Consider the following 20,286-nt stretch of genomic DNA (forward strand, 5'->3'; position numbering starts at 1 on the left):
CCCATTTAAATGCACAATCTCAGCGGTGGACGTACTCTTTCATTCATCACGCACGGTCGGCGAGGGACCGTTGCTCCAAACGTGTGACCTCTTGCGACAGCATTCGCATGAACTTCTCTCTCTGCCACACACCGGCGCGTCTCGAGTGATTTGTTTGATCGGCGAGGATGGCGCCGTTCCTATGAGGGTCGCAGTCCACCTTAGAACGTCAACCGCCAACTTCCAACTGCAGTGCGCGATCTGCTGGGTGAGTTTGCCCATCAAGATGGGGCCACGTGTCCACTAAGTGCCACAGCCGCCTCCCTCGAACAAAGCTCTCATTCGCCAGGAGAGCGGTCGCAAAGGTTACATTTCTGACGAAGTCGATCTATCGGATCCCTGCTCTGGCACGACATTGAGACCACGTGCTATACAGGGTGGGCGACTCGTGTTCACGGCGGCGTGTTAGCCGAGCTTGCTGGGTCGCGCATGAATCGTAATCTTCAATATCCGGTTCTGGAATGTGGCGCATATGATTATTTGGATGAATGGAAACAAAAATATTCTCATTTCCAATTAGATTCGAATATCATGAGCTTTTCCACGTACAAGCCCTCTATGTATAGTCACTGGTGGCAGAGGCTCTTCCCACGCTGCAGGGATCGTTGGGGTTATTATTTGACCTCCTTCACCACGCTGGTCAGTGCAGATCGGTCAAGCCCAGGGAACACAGACATCGGAGCATGGCGCAGTGCAATAAAATCTAGATTTGAAGTTCTCGTGACTGCAGGGATTCATACTCTTTGGTTCTTTCGGTAAAGTCACGTAGGTATAAAATAAAATAAATCACGACGTTTCGGGCGCAACACAGGCGTCCGTCATCAGGTGGGACAACCACAGCAAGAAACAATTGGTGAAGTGGGCAATACAATTGATTTTGCCGCATTGCCCTCTGCTGTCCAGAACGCGGCAACGTGCTAACAACGTGAGCAGGGATGCATCATCATCATCAATGATCAATTTATGATGAAGCCCTTCCCGTGGTCACCGCCCAGCGTCACGATCGCGCGATGCAAACCTGCACCCAGCCACCAACACACGAGCCCATCCTGCCACGTCACACTCGCCATGGAGGTAGTTTTAGTTACTCTGTCCCACTCGGCAGTTCAGTTTCATTCATTTGGTGTAGCCCTGTGAGCCATTCGGCTCTTGAATCGGGTGCTACAGCAACAAACAAAAACATGAACAAGAAAACATCATAAAGTGACTACGCGCAAAAAGAAAAATCCAGGAAAAAACTGCAAAATCTTCTAGAAAAAGCACCGTACACCAACGCTGTGTGCAAAAATCCCAGTGGGATGCAAGTCAAACAACAACCACAAGACAACTTCGATTAAAGCCATCAGTCTAACTCCGTACTACAACAAACATGGCCAAACCAAAACACTTTTAGAAATCACCAAAATAAAGCCATAAAAGCAATGTAACTGATCATAGCAACTGTGACCGAATTTTCACAATAAACGACAAACAACATGTACCACCAAACCCTTTAGCCATAGCTGGCTGCATGAGTCACTCCACAACAGCAGGAGCATCAGTAGGAGTATCAAAAAATGTTCAATGCACCTTTAAAGATCAGCACACTAAATCAAAACACAAGATCATACTTTGCAGCGGTCATCCGGAGCTAAACATTTGATTTTAGGCCACTGAATAGCAGTGGCAGCTAGGGGTGTACAACTCCTCTAGAGCAGTTTTGAGTGAAGATCTCATAGGTAGTGATTCAAGTTGCAGTTTATTGGCAATAGCATTCCAGACCCTGGGGGCATCAAGAGCAAAGGCCATTCCTCCAGTATTTGTATACGGTAATAAGGAATGTGAAGCTGGTAAATGAGCGAAGACCTTAGGTCACATTTGTTCTTCGAAACAGAGAGGAGATCCAGCAGGTACTCTGCGGATTTTTTTGTAAGTACATCGTCGAACATTAAGATATGTTAAGTTTGACCCAATGAAGAGATCACAGTGGTGAGTCCTATATGGGCAGTTCAATGAAAATCTCAAAGCCGAGTGATAAATTGAGTCAAGCTTCTTCAGTACAGTACTTGTGGCTGATTTATATACGATGTCACAGTAATCAAGTAGAGGCAGTATGGTAGCTTTTATCAATTCCAAACGGAACATAGAGGGGAAGCAGTGCTTGTGTCGATACAGAAAACCATTTTTTTTGTCTTTTTACCAATATAATCAATGCGATCTTAAAAATTCAGTTTTGAATCTAGGATGACCCCAATATACTTATAGGTAGTTTACTCTCACCCACTCGGCAGTTACTCTCTCCCACCGGCCATCACACTACATCATATTCCGCCGAATCCCCGCTTACTTTTCTGAACAGTCGAATAATGCCTTTGATCTGCATATCTTCTCTTATCGGCGTCTAAGTATAATACCAAACGTGCATCTCTCCGCGCTTCTTCGAATCACCCTTGCGCGTTTCTTCCACCGCCGCTTGTTTGCAACTTCTTCGGAGTCGACGCGACCGCGGTCATCGACGAAGCGACGCGGCGCCACTGTTGCTGTCAACTCGCCAACAACAACAACATTCCACGCGCGAGAAATCCACCGAACAGCTGATTACCCACGACCCACGTGGTGCCCCTTCCACCCACGTGCGTTCAGTAACCGGAACCGGCGTTTTCACACCCCTACCCCATCTCTTCCGCCACCATCCCGAGCTCCGATTGGCCAAGGGCGATCACGTGCTTCGCCACCGTGGCGACCAATAGGAGGAGAGGAGGGGGGAGCGGGCTCGCTTCGTTTGCGGCCTAGGGCAGGATAGAGACGGGGCCCTGAGGTGGAGCGCTCTGAATCGTTGTCATATTTTGTTGTTGTTGTTGTAATTAAGCTCAGCATATACACACACACACACAACAGCAATCACCGCTTGAGTGTAGCGAAGTTGACATTGCAGAGGAGCCAACATGGGCTCCGTGCATGCCAAGGTGCGTCGTTGTTTGCATTGTGGAGGTGATCGCTTCTCGCCGTTTTTTTCGTCTTAAATTTGTGGGGAGTTTTTTTTTAAGTTTCGTCGCGATATCAAACTCCTTCACTCGCCGCGTTATCCTTGTGCGCGGACTTCGACGCGAATGCCATCGTGCATGCTTCACGTACAATTGCCCGAGCGGCGTGTGCGTTGTGATGGGGGGTTTGCGACTGTCAAGGGCACGGCTGCAGTGGTGATGTCGTGTGTGCGTGTTAAAGCCAGCATGGTTTCATTTAGTGTTGCATTTAGCAATGGATCGAGCGATATTGCGTGACGATTAAAGAGAAGAAGCTTAAATATGTCTCCATAGTTCGCTGTCGTGTGAGCGTGAACAATTTTAAACTCGACAATCGGCCACCGTTGTGACCTTCCTCGCCATAGAAACGTGGAATGCGCAACTTGGATTCAATAAGCAGCAGAGATGAGCGCGGGTCCACGATTATTTTGAGCGACAAAACACTTGCACAGTATGTTATTGATTGTTTAATAAGCCACACAACGTACATTTATTGTCCTTGACTGGCCATTGACACTGTCAGACAGAGCACATTGGAGGAACGTCACAAGTGACGACATCGCATCTATCCCTCTAAGGAACGAAATAGGAGGACTTCTACACAAATCTGGCTGCCGCCTGATGATGCTAGGTGTAATTACTGGCGAAACGTCGTACTCTGATTGTAAATGCTGTGGATTTGCTCTCCAACAAAACCGGTGTGCTGTACTAGTAACGAATTGTCATTTTCTGTTTACATGACAAACCTTACTCATTGGCTGTGTCAGATGGTGGCGGGTATAAGGACACATTCATATTGACGCGATCTCACCCAAAACAAACCTGCATTATGGATAATATTAGTCGCAAAAGCTTACGTAGTAAACTCATTTGGAGGCATACAATTCTCGCTGGTGTTACAACCCTTGCATATTGGACTGTACGTGGCACTTGGGCTCCAACGTGGTGCCCTCGTCCATGACTTGAATGTAACTTCTTAATTTCCATGATGTTGAACGGAACAGCAACTGAGCAATACCAGCAACAGTCCCCTCTGCCCGTCATAAAAAAACATTTCAAGGCCTTAGAACGATCAGAGTCTGAAGTTTTTGCAATGGCTTTGCCTTTAGACCAGAGATAGGGTAGGACGATTGACTTTATGAAAGGCTATCGAGAGCAGTTCTGAAGTACTTCATTTGTCTCGGATAGTGTCACTGAATCTCGAGGCCTTTATCAGGAGGAAGGCAGGAGGGTTCTGCAATGCGATATCTCCAATTCATTTGAATCAATGTGCATGTGGGAGGACACTGGAGTTCAGTATATGGAAAAAACCCACTCTTACGAGACGATTACACTCAGAGGTCCACACACATGTATTCATTTTATTTATTGGCATCTGTTAACTTTCCAACCCAATTGGTTTTTCGGTTTTTCACACATCTGTGATCTGCCAATCCTTGTTTCCAAAGTGCTGAACAATTGCCTTGCACCAGCACTACACATGGTTTTGCTTCAGATATATTTTTGCATTTAGAGACAAAAATGAAATCGCTGCCGTTTGCTTGGCATGATATATATTCGGACCTGTATTCTCTTCTGTTGATTTCACACACAAGATTTCGCAGCAACTCATTTAAGTGTGGTCTTCCTGTTTATGCCGAATGTACTGAAGCGAGCATCTTGTTTCTTCCTGAAGATGTTTCATTGTGAAATTGCCCGCCGTAGTACGTGGCGATAGCTTGAGAGAAGACATGTTCAACACGTTGCCTCATCCGGAAGACTGCACCTCTATTATTTTTTGTAGTTGAGCTGACAATCCTTAAGAGCATCCCATCTGCTCATCCTTAAACCATGCGTATCAGCTCCACCACACTCAACATGACAAAGTACTTGCCTCTGCCCACATGACCTCCCAATGAGGAACGCATTGCTGCCAATGTTGCCTCTCCGTAGCCATCCGCCAATGCAGCTCATGTCACCAGTTGACCACGCCTCTTGTGTATACCTTGCTGCAGGCGCTGGAGCCGATCCCGATGGATGGGCCGGAGCATCATAGTGCCTTCCATGAGGGCTCCATGCTGGACGACCCTGGGGTGGAAACCAAGCAGGAGGTCTTGGATAACAAGCAGGTGATGTCCATTATTCCTTTAATTCACTTCATATTTTATTTCTTTATAACATTCATTTACTTTTGGTACTGTAAAGTATACAATCAGTGGTGGCTTATGTGTATGGTTTGCGGATAGTCAAAGCGGTTTTTCAGTCCCATGGGCAGGTAACGTATGCAAATGCACCAGTGCTGTGCTTCCGTTAGACTAGTTCTATTAAGAATCTGGATGGTCTGCATGCATTCACAGTGCCTTAGAGGGACGGGGGGCAGTTTGCCCCTGGCCTCGAATCCGAGGGGTCCTTAGAAAGGGCCAAGGAAGCTTCAAAAAAGGTTTCAGATGGGGCCCTCAATTGGCATTTTGCCACAGGCCTTCAAAATAATTCTGCGGCTCCATGCGCTTCATGTGATTGAAAACTCACTGTTGATGAAGCCAACATCATCATTTTCCAGTAACTCAATACACTTGCGTGCATCGTCTGGGACAAATCCAGAGGTGTACTTTGTTGCTTGTTCAGCTGAAAGCCTTAAGCCTGCATGTAAACTACTCAACAATGTCTCGGCACGGTTGAGTGTCGGCTCAGTCATGGGACGCTTCCTCACCGTGTACCCCTTTGATCGTGCGTCAATGCATTTGCGGTTCTTGATCTCTCGTTGGTTGTTTTCAAAGGTCCTTGTGCAAAACGTGAGCATCCAGGGTCTGGAGAGAACCAAGGATGACTACATCATGCATGAGATCTCCGATGTGTTCAACGCCACCAGCCTCGTTGAAGTAAATGTCTTTCCGAACATTCGTACTTGCCGCATAAGAGATGGATATGCAGCAGAACTGCACTTGTTGAGCATTGTCAACATTTTCTCAGCATGTAGTGGTTCATAGATTCATAAGGATGAACCTCTTAAGCTCATACACGCATTAAATTGTGCACGTAAGAATTCATTATTTAAGCTGTATATGCATATTTTATGCGAATTATATAATGCTAGATGTATGTATGTTGAACTTCTCTCTCACCATATGTAGCCAACTGTGCTTGGAGGTGCGAAATGCTAATGCATGCGACAAACAAAACTACAAATTGGACCATACAAACGAAATAATACAAATCGTTGATAAATAAGTGATAAACAGAGTTGATTCTTGAATCGAATAATAATAATTTATGTATCGTGACAATTGAATTCCCAAGAGGGTACATTCTTACATGCCTAATATTTAAAAAGCATACATAATACACCATTTTCCTGTTTCCTTTTTCTTACAAAAATTGCGTTACCATACTTATTCTTCATATACATTTGTATATGAGATGTCGATTGGAAAGATGGCGCAGTGGTCGGTGTACTGGGCTATAAACAACCCCCATGACCTTTCAGTGGATTGAGGAAAGGTTTAAAGTATTATTTCACACAGGATGCAATATTCTAACGTGTACACTGTTAACATTTAAGTGTGCACAAAGAGTAAGACATGCGCTGCTGCCTCCGCGTTGCTGCAGGTCATGCAGAAGTCGCACGAGGCTCGGGAGAAGATGCTGCGCCTGGGGATTTTCCGTCACGTGGAGGTGCTGATCGACACCGCCAAGGGTGAGACCATTCTTCGCTGCGTCGGCATCAAATTGATGTCAGCATGGATCCTGCCCAGAGCTTGTTTTTTTTCACGAATTATTTTCCTGATCGCTAATCGACTGGAGCCATAGCGAGATGTGTGGAAATATTTTCCGGGTCACTGATTAGGAGAGATCTGGATTAAATTAAGACCTCGTTCTGCCAAGTGACCATAACCTCAATCCTTACCATTACAGTTCAGCACACAAGTAGCTTCAACTCGAATACTCAACCCTGGCCATAATCCTTCCTTTATACCAGCCTAATACCTGAGACATTGTTAACAAGGGATGGGACGATGCATTATTTCCCTATATTAATATTCATTATCAAGCTGACGATACACGCATTCAAACTACATACGTAGTGATCGATTTTTCTCAATTCGTATATGTGTAGGGTCAAATATTCCTCACGATCCACACAGGCCTGGTGAGGCCCTCACATCTAGCATTGGAGTGACTGAAGTACAGTCGGTGTCAAACCTTCATGATGTGCATTCGCCGCAGGTCCCGGGGCCCAACCCGATGGACTGGATATTAACTTCGAGGTGGTGGAGATGCGTCGCCTCACCGGTAGTTACAACACCATGGTGGGGAACAATGAGGGCAGCATGGTAAGTGAACAACCCCCACTCTGTTAGTCACTTGTAGTGCAGTGTGCTGATCACCTGCTCATGCAGTCTTTTGCCTGTTATCTGGTTCATCGGTTTGGAGTGGCTGGTTTTTGTGCTCTCTTTCTTTTCCTCCACGTCAGATCGAGGGCAATTATGGGACCAAATGAACGCCCTCCTTTTTTGTGCGTGCGCTCCTCCGTTATCTTTATTGCTTTAGTCATACTTGCACCTTTTTGTTCAACGTCATTCTTGTATTACATCGGTAAGAACCCATTCTTTGTCTCCACCTGCTTCTTTTAACATGTGCTCGAGTGTAGATCGCGATTTCCTCTCTCCAGTCATTACCGAAATACGTCTAAACAATATTAAGCTTGTTTTGTGAATTTTCGGAACAAGTGTTGACACCCATTCTCAACAATACTTAAAGTTCATTTCTTTACTTCTGCAGTATTGAAACACTTAGAATTCATCAAGATTGTACAGAGCTGGTATTGCTATTATCATCTGGGTAGTGTGCTGTCTGTTGCCTTAGTGGGGTTATATGTGTTGTGTGTCTATCATCTGCTTGTTGTCTGTGTGTGTGCTGCGTGTTTTCTCCGTGACTTGCTGCTTAGTTTGTGTATTGTCTGCAGAGTGACAGCCTTATCTTGGGTGGTGTGGCATAGTTCGTATTGTCCATGCGTTGTGCTCTGTAGTTGTCTGTGTAATGTGCATCGGTTTACCAAAACTATCGTGCTGTGGAACAAATAAAGAATAATCGGACAAAACGTCTCTCAATATGAGCTTGTTTCATATTTATGTATTAATGGCCTGTACACAAAAACAACACAACTCGACACATTTACTGCACAAAGTAAACACAGTACAAACTGTGCCGGTGTGTAATCTCCTGTGAATCTGGCAGTGAGTCCTCTAGCCCATCGGCGTGTGTGTCGGCGCTTGTTTGTGTGTTCCGGTGTGGGGCAGGTGCTAGGCCTGAGGCTGCCCAACTTGTTTGGCCGAGCGGAGAAGCTGACCTTCCAGTTTTCCTATGGCACCAAGGAGACATCTTATGGCCTGTCGTTCTTCAAGCCACAGACCGGCTGCTTTGAGCGCAAGTCAGTATTGAAGCTTTTTATTTGGAAACACCACGGCTGTAATATTTACCAGTTGGCATTTAGCGATCCCCCCCCCCCCCCCTCCTCGCCATTTGATACATTTTGACGAGTCAATTTGCATTGGCTCATGAATAAAGACAAAGGCATCCAAAGAACACCAAATGGCTATTGTATAAACATACCTAGGCTGAGTCTCCAAGTGAGTTGGAAAGCTGTTTCATGAATTTTATATGCTAATTGTACAATGTATGCTGCCATAGTGGGCTTTTGTGATGGAACATGGCATGATTTCCATAACTTTACATGTATCTACATCACAAAACAAATGAAGTCTCAACGTTGCCATCTCTGCACCTTTTCTGTCTAGAAACCTGTTAAACGTCTATTTGTTCTGTCTTTCTTTAATAAGGGAAGGGGCGGGGCACGATAACGCTGGTTGCAGTGTCGAATGTGTTGCGTCTTTGTTTGTTTGCTGTGCTTGTGCAACACTACCAATGCAGCATCGCCAATTAATTTGTGTGAAACAGAAGTCACCAAAGCGACCTCCAAGTTAGGTCCGTGATATCCACTTCAGTGAGCTGTTCTCTAAAACGAATGGTTGAACTTCTGTCTGAGATGCATGTATGTATATATATTGAACGTCTTTCACACTGTACGTAGCCAAATGTGCTTATCGGCATACTTTGTCTCACGACATGATGCCAATAGCGCAATCTTGAAAATTTGGGGAATGGCAGAACATTATTTTAAAAAAATGTGTATTTGCAGCCACACCTATAACATTTTTGCAAGATGAGGGTTGTTTGTTTCACTTGCATCTTTAAACATTGAACCCTGAACGGTGACTCGGTATGTCTCATGTGCACACACAGCCTCTCGGCCAGCGTGTACAAGATCACGGGGCAGTTCCCCTGGAGCTCGTTGCGCCAGACGGACAGGGGCGTCTCCCTGGACCTCAACGTAAGACAACGTTTCGTGTCAAGATCCTGCCTGACTGGTTAACGTTCTGTCGTGTCCGTAGCTACGTCGTCTTGTTTCTGCTGCACAGTAATAGCACAGCACAGTAATAGCTAAAGCTATTACCAGCACAGTAATAGCTTTAGCTATTACTGTGCTGGTGGTGGCTGTGTGGCTCAGAGGACTAATTAGAGGTGGAGAGATTAGATGTTATGAAAGATATTTTTTTACACGTTACGGTGATTCTGTCATCACTCGTAATGTTGGTAGGTCCAGTACCAAATATAATGCCAGTCGTTTATCCAGGAAGTCCTCACTGAGTCTCAGATACTTTCTTCAGGAGGTTCTTGCGTTGGAATGATTGGCCATTTCTGTTGCAAAGCCCAACATTTCAGCTTCTTTTGTTAATTTTGTCAATCAAATTCCTCGACCTCACTTTCATTGATTGATATATACGATATCCTCGGCAAAATCTGAGATGGCTAATGTATTGTCCATTTTTGTTCACGAATAACTGGTTATTCGTAGCAACATAATAAACGTCTTACTTCATGCAAATTCAGCGTTAGTTTGCCATCCTAACGCTGACTTTGCATTTTTTATTTTGGCCTTGCATTGTGAGTCCTTTGATTAGCGCTTCATCTTCTGCTGAGTGAATTGCCTTTTCAAAATCTCCAAAAGCCAGGCGTATCGATATTCAATGCACCACATTGGGAATATAATATAAATGCATGAGTTGGGGGGGGATTTTTTTATATCACAAATAAAAATGATTTAATGTTGAGGTCATCGATTACTTTTGTAGACGTCTTGTTGCTTGAACAACAGTTGTTGTGTATGCATGTTTATGTGTGCACGTTGCACATCTTTCGCACCTCACGTAGCCAACCGCGCTAATCTGAGGTTGTAAACTCGCTTGCGTGGTCCTGCGCAGTTCCCGCTGTGGAGGACGCGGCACTGCGTGCGGTGGGAGGGCGCGTGGCGTGAGCTGGGCTGCTTGGCGCGCACCGCTTCGTTTGCCGTGCGCCAGGAGAGCGGCCACTCCCTCAAGTCGTCCGTCTCGGTAAAGTCCTGCAAAGTTTTCCGGAGTTCGCTGCACAGCCACCACCGCCACCACCGGCACCGTGGGCCGCCCGCCCTTATGGTCAAGCCGTTTTGCTCTTATCACGAAAATTTTGGCAACTGAGAAAACCGTTACGGTGCCTGAATTTAGGTGTTGGCGAAACGGCCGAAATCCATCGCATCGACCTGGTGGTGGTTTGCTTTGATTTCTCTGTTGTCTGTGTTGGAAATAATCAAATAATGTCTACCCAATAATGATTTCATTAATTTGATTCAAGAATCTATTCGTTTTTTTTACAAAGTCGTGAGTGTAGCATTTCTAGTGGTTACAGTGATAACATGAAAGAGTTACATAAAACAGCAATTAGAACGTGCTGTTTTATGCTACATTAAATAATTCATTTACTTATCAATCACTTAATTGTTACATGCGCAGTGTATACCATTGATGTATTTTTTCATGCATTTAGTTAAATATCTACAAATTGCTTTAATCACATCCTTTCACTCACTCATTGCCAACTGCTCACTCAAAAGTGGAATGTTTTCCTAAAGCAGCGGAACAACATTTTAATTCCTGCATGTGTTGTCGTTCTGAGCTTAACCATACGCGGACTCTTAGTTACATCCTACACAGTTTATTGTCTAACATAGACATCTTTGTACCTGCTGCTTATCTCCATCTGCACTCCCCATTGCAGTTGTTCTGTGTCAGTCTCACATTTTCTACACCGATGGCATCTCGATCTGGAACTCAAGTCTGCCAACGCCAGCCAAAAAATATTTTAAAACCATCATGAAATGTGAGCGTGTGCGATGTCGCTGTTGTATGCGGCGCGGCGCACACCTCCCGTGACGCACGTCCCAAGTTTAAACGTGGGCACCGATTTGAAAAAACGCTGACCACCCCCCTCCCCCCGCGAGAGGTATTCCCGGCGGGAGGTCCACGTGGCGCGGGCAAACCACGACGGCCTGTCACCGTCGCTAAATTTATATGGCGATCGCGTGGGGTGTGACGCTCGGCGGAGCAGCTACGGGGCTCATCACGCGCTGGTTTTTCCGCGCTGCTAGTTGCACCTTTCCGTGTCAAGTGGAGCAAGGGTCAGGCGCCAGCCTCGGGATGCGGGTAGGAGGAAGCCACTCGGCGCTGATAGTTGGCGAATGAGAAGTTTCGTTTGCATGTAGATATGACGACACCTTGTTGACCTGTGATTCGCGCACGAGTTGGCACGACCTCAGGCATCTGCCCTACATTTTACGTGGCGATGAGATTGCCACGGTTGAAGAAGTGGGTTAGAGTGCACTGTCTATAATATAATGGTCGTCATCACCTATCCACTGCTGGATGGGTCCAAGGCCCCCCCCATGCCATTGGTGACCATCACAGTCCAATGACACTACAATCGCAGTGACAGTACTTTATGCTAAATACCAGAGTATCACAATCCACAGTCTGCTGGTTCAATTTTTGGAAATGTATTATTTTGCCTGCCGGCTGATGTGCATGTTAATGATTATGTTGCTTAATTCCAGTATTTGGAATCAATTGGTATCTGCACAAGTGTTTTACGTGTGGACGACGCATACAATTGCTCAATTCATGACTGTTTTGTTTGGCAGACCCATATTGGAAGCTGTTAATATTGGTTAACTTGCAATGGCTTCCAGCAAGGATTTACTTATTTTTTCAACCAGAGTGGCCTTAGGCAGCAAGCATCACAACAACGAAGTCGTTTGCCTGTTCCAACATTCATAAACTGCAGAGGTGGCGGCACGTCCTTGCGTTCAGACTGAGACCAAGAGGATCCTCGCAGAGATGTCCATTGGTGTTTGTCCCTGCACCGGTCCATGTGATGGAGGCACTGTGAGATGCGGTTTCACATGACCCCGGAGTCTACTTGGAAGCGGCGGTTGGGTGCAGGGATGTTGTGTCTTCGCTAACGGAATTTATTGACGTGCGTGACATGGGGCGAGTCACTGTGCCCACTGCACACAAGCTCGCCTTGACATTTGTAAGCAGACAGCTCGTGGCTTCTGTCCATCCCTTTTATCGTGGCTTGTCTGGCACGGATTACGTCGCCTGCGTAACCCATTGGCGTAATGGATGAAACGAAAAACACCCCCCGATGTGGCGACGAAGCTTGTGCGAGCCTTGTAGACACGTGGCTGGGTTACACCCGGTCCATACCAGTCAGTTCACCTGGTGAGAGGTGAGACAAAAATATGCTCTCGTCACCAATCCGCACTGACTGGCGTGGTGAAATATGGTCAATTAACCCTCAGAAACCCCGGCCCTGCAGTCCCCAGCAGCTCTGGATCCACCCGCCATGGTGTCGGCTGGGGAGGTGAGGGTTGCAGGGGGTGCTAAGAACAGGGCCGTCCGTAGTGGGGGTGCGGGGCCTGGGACAAATCCCAGCCTGTGGGCCCCCCCCCTGCCGACTTCAAACTAAACCAGAAGTATTACATCTGACACCGTAACCAAAGTGTGGGGCCCGGGGTATGCCTAATCGCCCCTGATTAGCCGTACCCAAGGGACGTCTCTGGATTCGAATCCCTTTGTACGCACTGGACACAGTCATCGTTAACAGTGCCTTGTAACCAAACAATGTACAGCATCCTGACATTTCAGGTGGTGACCTTGCTTCAGAGTAGAGGGCAATAGCGTGGGTTGACTTATTGATTTTGCAATGTGCAACTTATGTTATGGTGGCTGACTTTGGAGACTTTTTAGTGTTTGCTGCTCTATGTTTATTAATAGAAAACAGTTAACTTGTGACCACGTTTTAAGTTTCCCATTGTTCTCTTTTGGCAAAAAATAACTTGCTAATGTGGGGTGACTGCCTTCTGTGTGTGCTTCGGATTGGTCAAACCAGGTCATGTTTTCGCCATCAAAACTGAATTTGCCTTTGCTTGAATCTGCGCCTTTTTTTACTATTTGCGAGTATGGGAAAAATCGCATGTGTAGATGTGTGAAGACCAAAGCCACAAATCAAATATCCTCTACGTATTTTGGCACGATGAGAAAAAGACTTGAAATTGACTTTCATGAGTGCACACTGCGAGGCTCTGGCGTTGTGAGAGTGACGTGACTGTCGTACACGTTGCCACATCACTGAGGTTGCATCACTCGAGAGCAAAGGGGACATGGCTGACAGTTAATTTAATGTCGTATTTGTTGTCGTACTGTTACAAGTGTGGTGCCAGGTTGTCAGGGTTATTTGGCCATGGGTCAATGTGGGTTGCTGAAGACATGGGAGTGTAAAAGTATCGTACAACACAAAGGGTTTTCCATACTGCCCTCCGTTGCTCACATCTTTTGGAAAATGTATCTGTTTTTTTATCGCATATTTATATAAACCTTCCTATACTCTGAAACGCAAGTCTTACAACTGGACCCATACGCATGCTGATTATTCTTGTTGTCCCACATATATGCCCCCTTCCACCCCCTTTCCACCCGTCGTCCCCCCGACAGCACACGATGGTGTTTGACACCCGCAACGCGTCCATCCTTCCCACGCGAGGGTTGCTGCTCAAAGTGAACCAGGTGAGTGGAGTGATCCGCTGCCCCACCGACCGCCTCTGGATTCGGTGGCAAACGACAGAGCGGACCTGTTGGCTCGGAGGTTGCTGAGCTGAGCTGGCACCACTGAGATCCTGGGTTTGGGTCCGGATTTCAGACGCCTGTGATTAAAATAGTTTTTTTTCAAGTATATAGAGGCGATGGTTCAGCTCAGTCACCGATAATTGCGCCAAAAAGGCCATCGCATTAAATTTGGTTCTGCACTCTCGGTAACATTTGAGCTGTAAGAGTTTTATCTATATATATATATATATAGCCTTGACTTGTCATGTGGTGATCATTACTCTCATTGGCAGAGCGGGTGGAAAGTGACCTCTTTGTGGTACAGAGGTCGCTTACAGAGATGGTAGTGATGTTCGCTTCAGCAATATCCAAATAGATATCTCCGTCCCTTGATAGTGCAATGATAGCACAAATAAGCACACCATTGGGGTGGAAAGACAACAAATATAGGATACAAATGCACAACAATAAAATGGGACATGGTCGGACGTGCAGTGTGAAAATGGGCTGTTGGGCCAAGAAGGTTCGCGTAAATGTGTTCCACGTCTGCCATCTGCTGGCAGTGTCGCAGTATTATGAGAGCGTCGAGCACCTTTGGAACCTCCTTTGCCAGTAGCAAAATATGATAATTGGTTTTTTACCCTTTTATCTGGCAACAAAACTGGCACCTTTTTTACAAGGAGTCATGTTTACATTGACCACAATACCTGCGGTCAGAATGCAAACAAAAAATACAACGCTGATAATGTATGCACTGTCCTTGAAATTGATTGGTCCACACCCGAGACAGCTTTTCTTAGAGCCTAGTCTCACATGGTGTTGGGCCAGATGACGCCAAAAGGCGTTGAGGTTTACGAAAAAAAGGGTTCGGGGTTTCCTGCTCAAATGAGCATTACATTGGTGCTTATAACCCATTCACAGCCGTGAGCCAGTGGCGGGAAAATCCACATTCCTATGGCAAGGGTGAGTTTACACAGGATAATCACTGGGGGCATCCAAACAAGGTGGTGCTTATTTTACCGACCCTGGAGCGAAGATGGGCTGAGTAAACACCCCCCCCCCCCAAACAAGATTTTAATTAGCAACCTTCCTTGAAATAAATTGACCTTTTCTACCATTTGGTGACTTGTCAGGATTCCGTGTCACAATTCATGTCGCGAATCAATACCTCTTTTGTCATTGTGATTCATGTGGCATCCAAAATTAGTGACAGGGTTTCCATGGCCCAGTCACTTTATCTCATTTCCATTCATCTGTGGTCAATTCACTGCTGGACGAAGGCCACCCGAAGACTTTTGTGCATGAATCGGAAATCAGTGATTCTTGTACATGCTATTCGTTTCATGAATCACAGATTAAACGCTAATAAAGGTGTGGTTTACTGTTATAGTGCTGTTATTGTTAACTCTTAATAAGGTGCATGAAGCAGCATCTGTATACCTTTCAAAGAAAGTATCAGAAGCATAGCCTCTGACCAAATCACCTTCATATTGAACTTGTTATATCTTGAAAGCTAAGCAGGTTTGAGTCCGGACGGTGTTTGGACAGGCGACCGCTATGCATAACAGCTGTTAAAGGCTGCTGCAGGGCCGAAATGCAGAGCAGCAGAAATCAGTGCAGCAAAATCCATTGTTGTACTCTACTTCCATGGTCCCGTGGTTGTATTTCCCCACCTTCACAAACCCACGCTGATCAGTGTGGGTCAAGTATCATAAACCTGCACGACTCACGGTGGCGTGGGTAGCCCCTAATCCAGCAGTGGATTAACCAAAGGCCTGAAACATGTGCATCGTAAGTGGAATAAACTATTTTGGCCAATTAATATTTGCTTCTGTAAATTACACACAAGCCAGCTGCATATTGTGTCAACTGACTTGGCCTTAATGGCACTGGCGCGGTGGTTTCCCCTTACAGAGAGTCGATCTGCATCTTGGGCATTGTTCATTCATTTATTTATAATGCGCCTTTTACAGGAAAGCCATTAATAACGCACACAGGGAATATGAACCATATACAGCATTCAATGAAACTATAGGCTTACAAGATAGCTGCTGAAGGTAACGGTGACCTAATTACTCGGTGTGTTTAACAAAATGTATCACTGTTTAAAAACAACTTGAAGCACTAACCGTATTCATTTAATGTTTTACATTCACGAATTGCTGCTGCCGTAGTTGTTATTGCCACTTGTCAAATGACCTCCGGTTAATCAGCATGCAACTCTAGCTGAGCAATGTTAGAGAACGGGCCACACAAGCCGATATCATAGAGCTACTTTAGCCTTCCCACATACAAGTCCTACTGCGAGAGATATGATTGTTGTGTGGCACTCAAACCAGTATATTTTATTCTCAGAGTTGTAATTTATCTCTCTTCATGAAAGAGGAAGCAAATATAATGTCATGGGTTGTTTTAGTTCATTGGCGACTGGGTGGAGACCATTTACTCCTGACCACCCTTGAGAACCCGGTTTAATAATGGGTGGATGGCAACCTGTATTCAAACCCCAGGATCTCAGTGCTCTAACCCCACGAGCCACCTCGCCAGGTGCTGAGTGTGACCGATGAGCCTGCCTGCGTGCTTGCCCGCCTATGTGCGTGATGTCACAATCGCTGCGTGTTTGTGTCCTTCCTGCTGCGTGCAGGAACTGGCCGGGTACACAGGCGGCGATGTGAAATTCCTGAAAGAGGACTTCGAGCTGCAACTCAACAAGAAGCTGCTGTGGGATTCGGTAAGCGGAGGGGTGGGCTGCGTGGTTAGGAAGCCTGCGTGTCTCGTGCCACGCTGGATTACTGCGCTGTGCTGGCTCGCTCGCTGTGCGCAATGGTTGCACTGCTGAAGGGAACCAGCATCACAGCGGCATCCCATGTCCCAATGGAACTCTTTTTCACAGATGTCCAGTAGGGACGGGTCTGCAAGTTAACACAAGACAGACGAATGCCCCAGGCCTGCTCTTTGTGTTTAGTTTGTTCTTCTCCCGCACCTCCGATTATCACGGTTTTCTACATACTTTTGCGAAAGAAGTTCAACATACACACATATTCTTGGTTCTTTCCGACAGCTCTGTTTCTTCACCTGAGGACGGTTGCTTGCGATGTGGCCGAAACGTCGTGAGAATTTTATTTTATTGGTTTATTTTTATTATTTTATTATTTCCCTTCTACGTGACTTTACCGAAAGAACCAAGAATATGAATCGCTGCAGTCACGAAAGCTTTAAATCGAAATTTACACACATACAGGTCACCATTGCAAATGAGATGATCCTGGCCTCTGTAACGTAAACTTAAGGCAGTGGCGGTAGGAGGGGGGGGGGGGGGCATACTTCCTGGCACGATGAGCTGCGTACCAACATCTTCATGTGGCCGAGAGCCACTTGGGGAGTGCCCCAGAATTTCTCTCGTCTTGCTCCACTGCCAGAGGCAAGCGTCTGGGGCTTGCGCAGATTTTTTTCTTTCCCCATTTCATATAAAGTAACGTGTGAGAGGTCACACAATTATCCGTGTCTCTTTCGAGGCACACGTGAGCTGCGGTTTGGCCACCACTCGTTTAATATTTCGAGTGAATATTTTGTAGGGATTAGCATTCGAAAAATGCTTTTTTTCAAATGCCAAGAATGGGATATCTTCACTGATATCGGTATGACGGACGTCCTCTATATCCTGGACATCTGTGAAAAAGAGCTTTATATCGCATAGGATTCCTCCAGTATGAATAAATATTCTGATTCTCATACATGTATAGAACAATCTCAACAAATGTGTCAATAACACTGCGTTATAAGGAAGAGTAAAAATGATGTGCGACGTTTCTGTCAGTGGCTCTTGTTTAAACCACTTCCAACACAGATTAACAGTTGCCGGTCTTTTCCTTTAGGTGGCGCTACGGTACCATACACCACATCTACATTCCGGTCTCATCGCCGCCCTAGCACAGGAAATGTGGCCTGGAAATTTTAATTAAAAATATCTACTAATTAGCACGTTTTGTTTACAGGACAAACCTCGCTAATGGTAGTGGTGGCTTAACGCCACCTATTTACGCGATCCAACCCATAAAAACTTTTGGTGTGAATAATATTGGTCGCGAAAGCCTACGTGTTAAACAAAAACAAACACTGCTGCCTTGAAAAGTACCGCGACCGCCAATCGGATAATGAACGTATTTGTCGGTGGCCAACCAGCTGAACTGCATGGTTTTAAAAATACCTTCACAAGCAATGAGATCAACTTTCCAATATTGATCTGTCCATGAGTGGTGCCTAAGTAGTGAACAGATATACGTTATTGTGGTGATTATTAATGCCTTTTAAATGAAATAATTCTTAAGTTGTTTTGGCTTACTATTTACTATTTTGCTACTATTTATTTTACCTAGGCTTGGCTCACTGAGCCCATATAGCTCTTGTTCAGAAGTGACCTGGCACAACTCGTAGCTCAACAAAGTGGTTTCTTATAACTGCGACTGGCTGCAGATGATTTAAATGGAACGAGCGGGAAACGTCTCGCCACGCTGCATGTGCGTCTCACCACAGGTGCTGTCTGCGTCGCTATGGGGTGGGATGCTCATGCCGATTGGAGATCGGCCGTCTTCCATCGCTGACAGGTACATCTGCCCTCAAACCCTGAACCATGCTGCCCCGGGGAGGGTACCCACTTTTCCCCTTGAAACCCTCCATGCGCCGAAATCATATCTCCTGCTTAGCAGTGATTTATCAAGCAGAAAGTCGGTGAATCAATAAGTCAACACAATTTTAATTAACTTGTTCAGAATCATGTGTAGGCCCATTGACATAATACAAAACAACGGCAATCAATACGTCTATTATTCAATGAATGTTTTGAGCACGTAAAACCTCTGCTGCACAAGGCGGCATGAGGTGTAGTGATGATTCTTAACAAGGATGAAACTGGTCTACTGTACAGTTTTCTCATTGCCCTCCTTCTGTCGAAAACAATCCGGGGCTGTAATTTTAACTATTTTGAGTTGGCGGTCTAAAACAAGGCGATGTGCATTATTCACGCAGAGTGGTGAAGTCACGTGACGTGAGGCATGATCGCAAGACCAGCCCATGTATTAATGACATTTTTCACTCAAACTCATTTCACGTGTGATGTTGCTCTTACAATTCAAATCAATTCGTTTTTTTAATACGTTTCGGAGTTAAACATTCTTGGCTGTTTGCTTAAAACATCTTAAGTTTAATTGTCATTTGAAGTGGTACATGTCGCGCGAAAATAATGTCACCTAAGATGCTACGCGAGTCTTATCACAGGTCTTTATATATCTAAATCGGCTCATGCCTGCCGTAAATCACGTGACTTGTGCGGCCACCTCCAATCTTCATCCCTCCCCGCTCCCTTTGAATACAGACGCTGCTTTGTGCAGCTCACTTCTGCTCGCTCTTTCCCCTCTCTCTCCCCCTTCCTCCTCTCTTCCCTCCCCTCTCATCCCCGACATCTTGGCACGGTCATTCCTTCTCCCCCTCCTCCCGTGCCTGCCCCGGCGCTACTCCTTTCTTTCCGCGGCTCATCTTGAGCCGTGCCCTCTTTGGTCGTTTTGGGAACTTCCGTCCTGGCATCCTTTCCCGTCCCTTTTCCTTTTTCCACACATTATATTCGTGGCTCTACACCCCTTCCCATGGCGTGCCACGGATAAACAGTTGCAGTGTATGCGTTTCCATCCGTATTTAAAAAGCGCATTTGTTTGACATGGATGAGATTATTTTTTTTAAATGGTCTGGGACTGTTAATTTTGGCATTGCCGTTTGGCTTACGATTTTCAGCCGGAAGTGTGAGCACAGCATTAAAGTCATCCGCCAAACATTAAGACTGGATGTGTGGGCCTCTATTACACAATAACATCTTTCTGTGATGAGGTCATGTGCAGGGTTTGTATAGAACTTGTGAGTGACGCAGAAAGCGCAGGACGCATGGCCCTGTGGATGTAAAGCAACAAGAAAAAGAGTTAAACTGTACGGAAGTTAACATTGTTGGGATTTGTTTTGATTAAGGGGAGGGTAATATGTCTGGTGGGGAGCGCGTGATACTGGGGGTTGTCTCGCCAGCCAAAACCAGTGGAAACTTTCGCATCGGAACCGGTTTTCTGTCACTATATAAAAAAAGCCTCTTTATTATCCCTCATCCCAGCCGTAACACGCCCAAAGCGCCCGCCCACCTTCCCTCAAGCCCTGAAAGCCTCTGCTCACTTTCCATCGCAAGGTTTCCATATTGT

At 45.8% G+C, this 20,286-nt stretch overlaps 1 protein-coding gene across 1 annotated transcript in view; it reads left to right on the forward strand.

The window, feature by feature from the left end:
- The first annotated feature begins 2,773 nt into the window (after positions 1 to 2,773).
- Positions 2,774 to 20,286, forward strand: part of SAMM50 (SAMM50 sorting and assembly machinery component) — a 49,663-nt gene continuing 32,150 nt past the window's right edge. The window contains exons 1-11 of the mRNA XM_061566471.1: positions 2,774 to 2,984; positions 5,036 to 5,149; positions 5,798 to 5,899; positions 6,627 to 6,714; positions 7,245 to 7,351; positions 8,318 to 8,448; positions 9,321 to 9,408; positions 10,340 to 10,468; positions 13,943 to 14,014; positions 16,698 to 16,784; positions 18,587 to 18,657. Of these exons, the coding sequence (XP_061422455.1) occupies positions 2,964 to 2,984; positions 5,036 to 5,149; positions 5,798 to 5,899; positions 6,627 to 6,714; positions 7,245 to 7,351; positions 8,318 to 8,448; positions 9,321 to 9,408; positions 10,340 to 10,468; positions 13,943 to 14,014; positions 16,698 to 16,784; positions 18,587 to 18,657 (1,010 nt within the window). The 5' untranslated portion in view covers positions 2,774 to 2,963. The remainder of the gene's footprint in view (positions 2,985 to 5,035; positions 5,150 to 5,797; positions 5,900 to 6,626; positions 6,715 to 7,244; positions 7,352 to 8,317; positions 8,449 to 9,320; positions 9,409 to 10,339; positions 10,469 to 13,942; positions 14,015 to 16,697; positions 16,785 to 18,586; positions 18,658 to 20,286) is intronic.

This window comes from Lethenteron reissneri, chromosome 37, assembly GCF_015708825.2.
Source record: "Lethenteron reissneri isolate LAM-NWPU_2019-01 chromosome 37, ASM1570882v1, whole genome shotgun sequence".
Taxonomy (NCBI): domain Eukaryota; kingdom Metazoa; phylum Chordata; class Hyperoartia; order Petromyzontiformes; family Petromyzontidae; genus Lethenteron; species Lethenteron reissneri.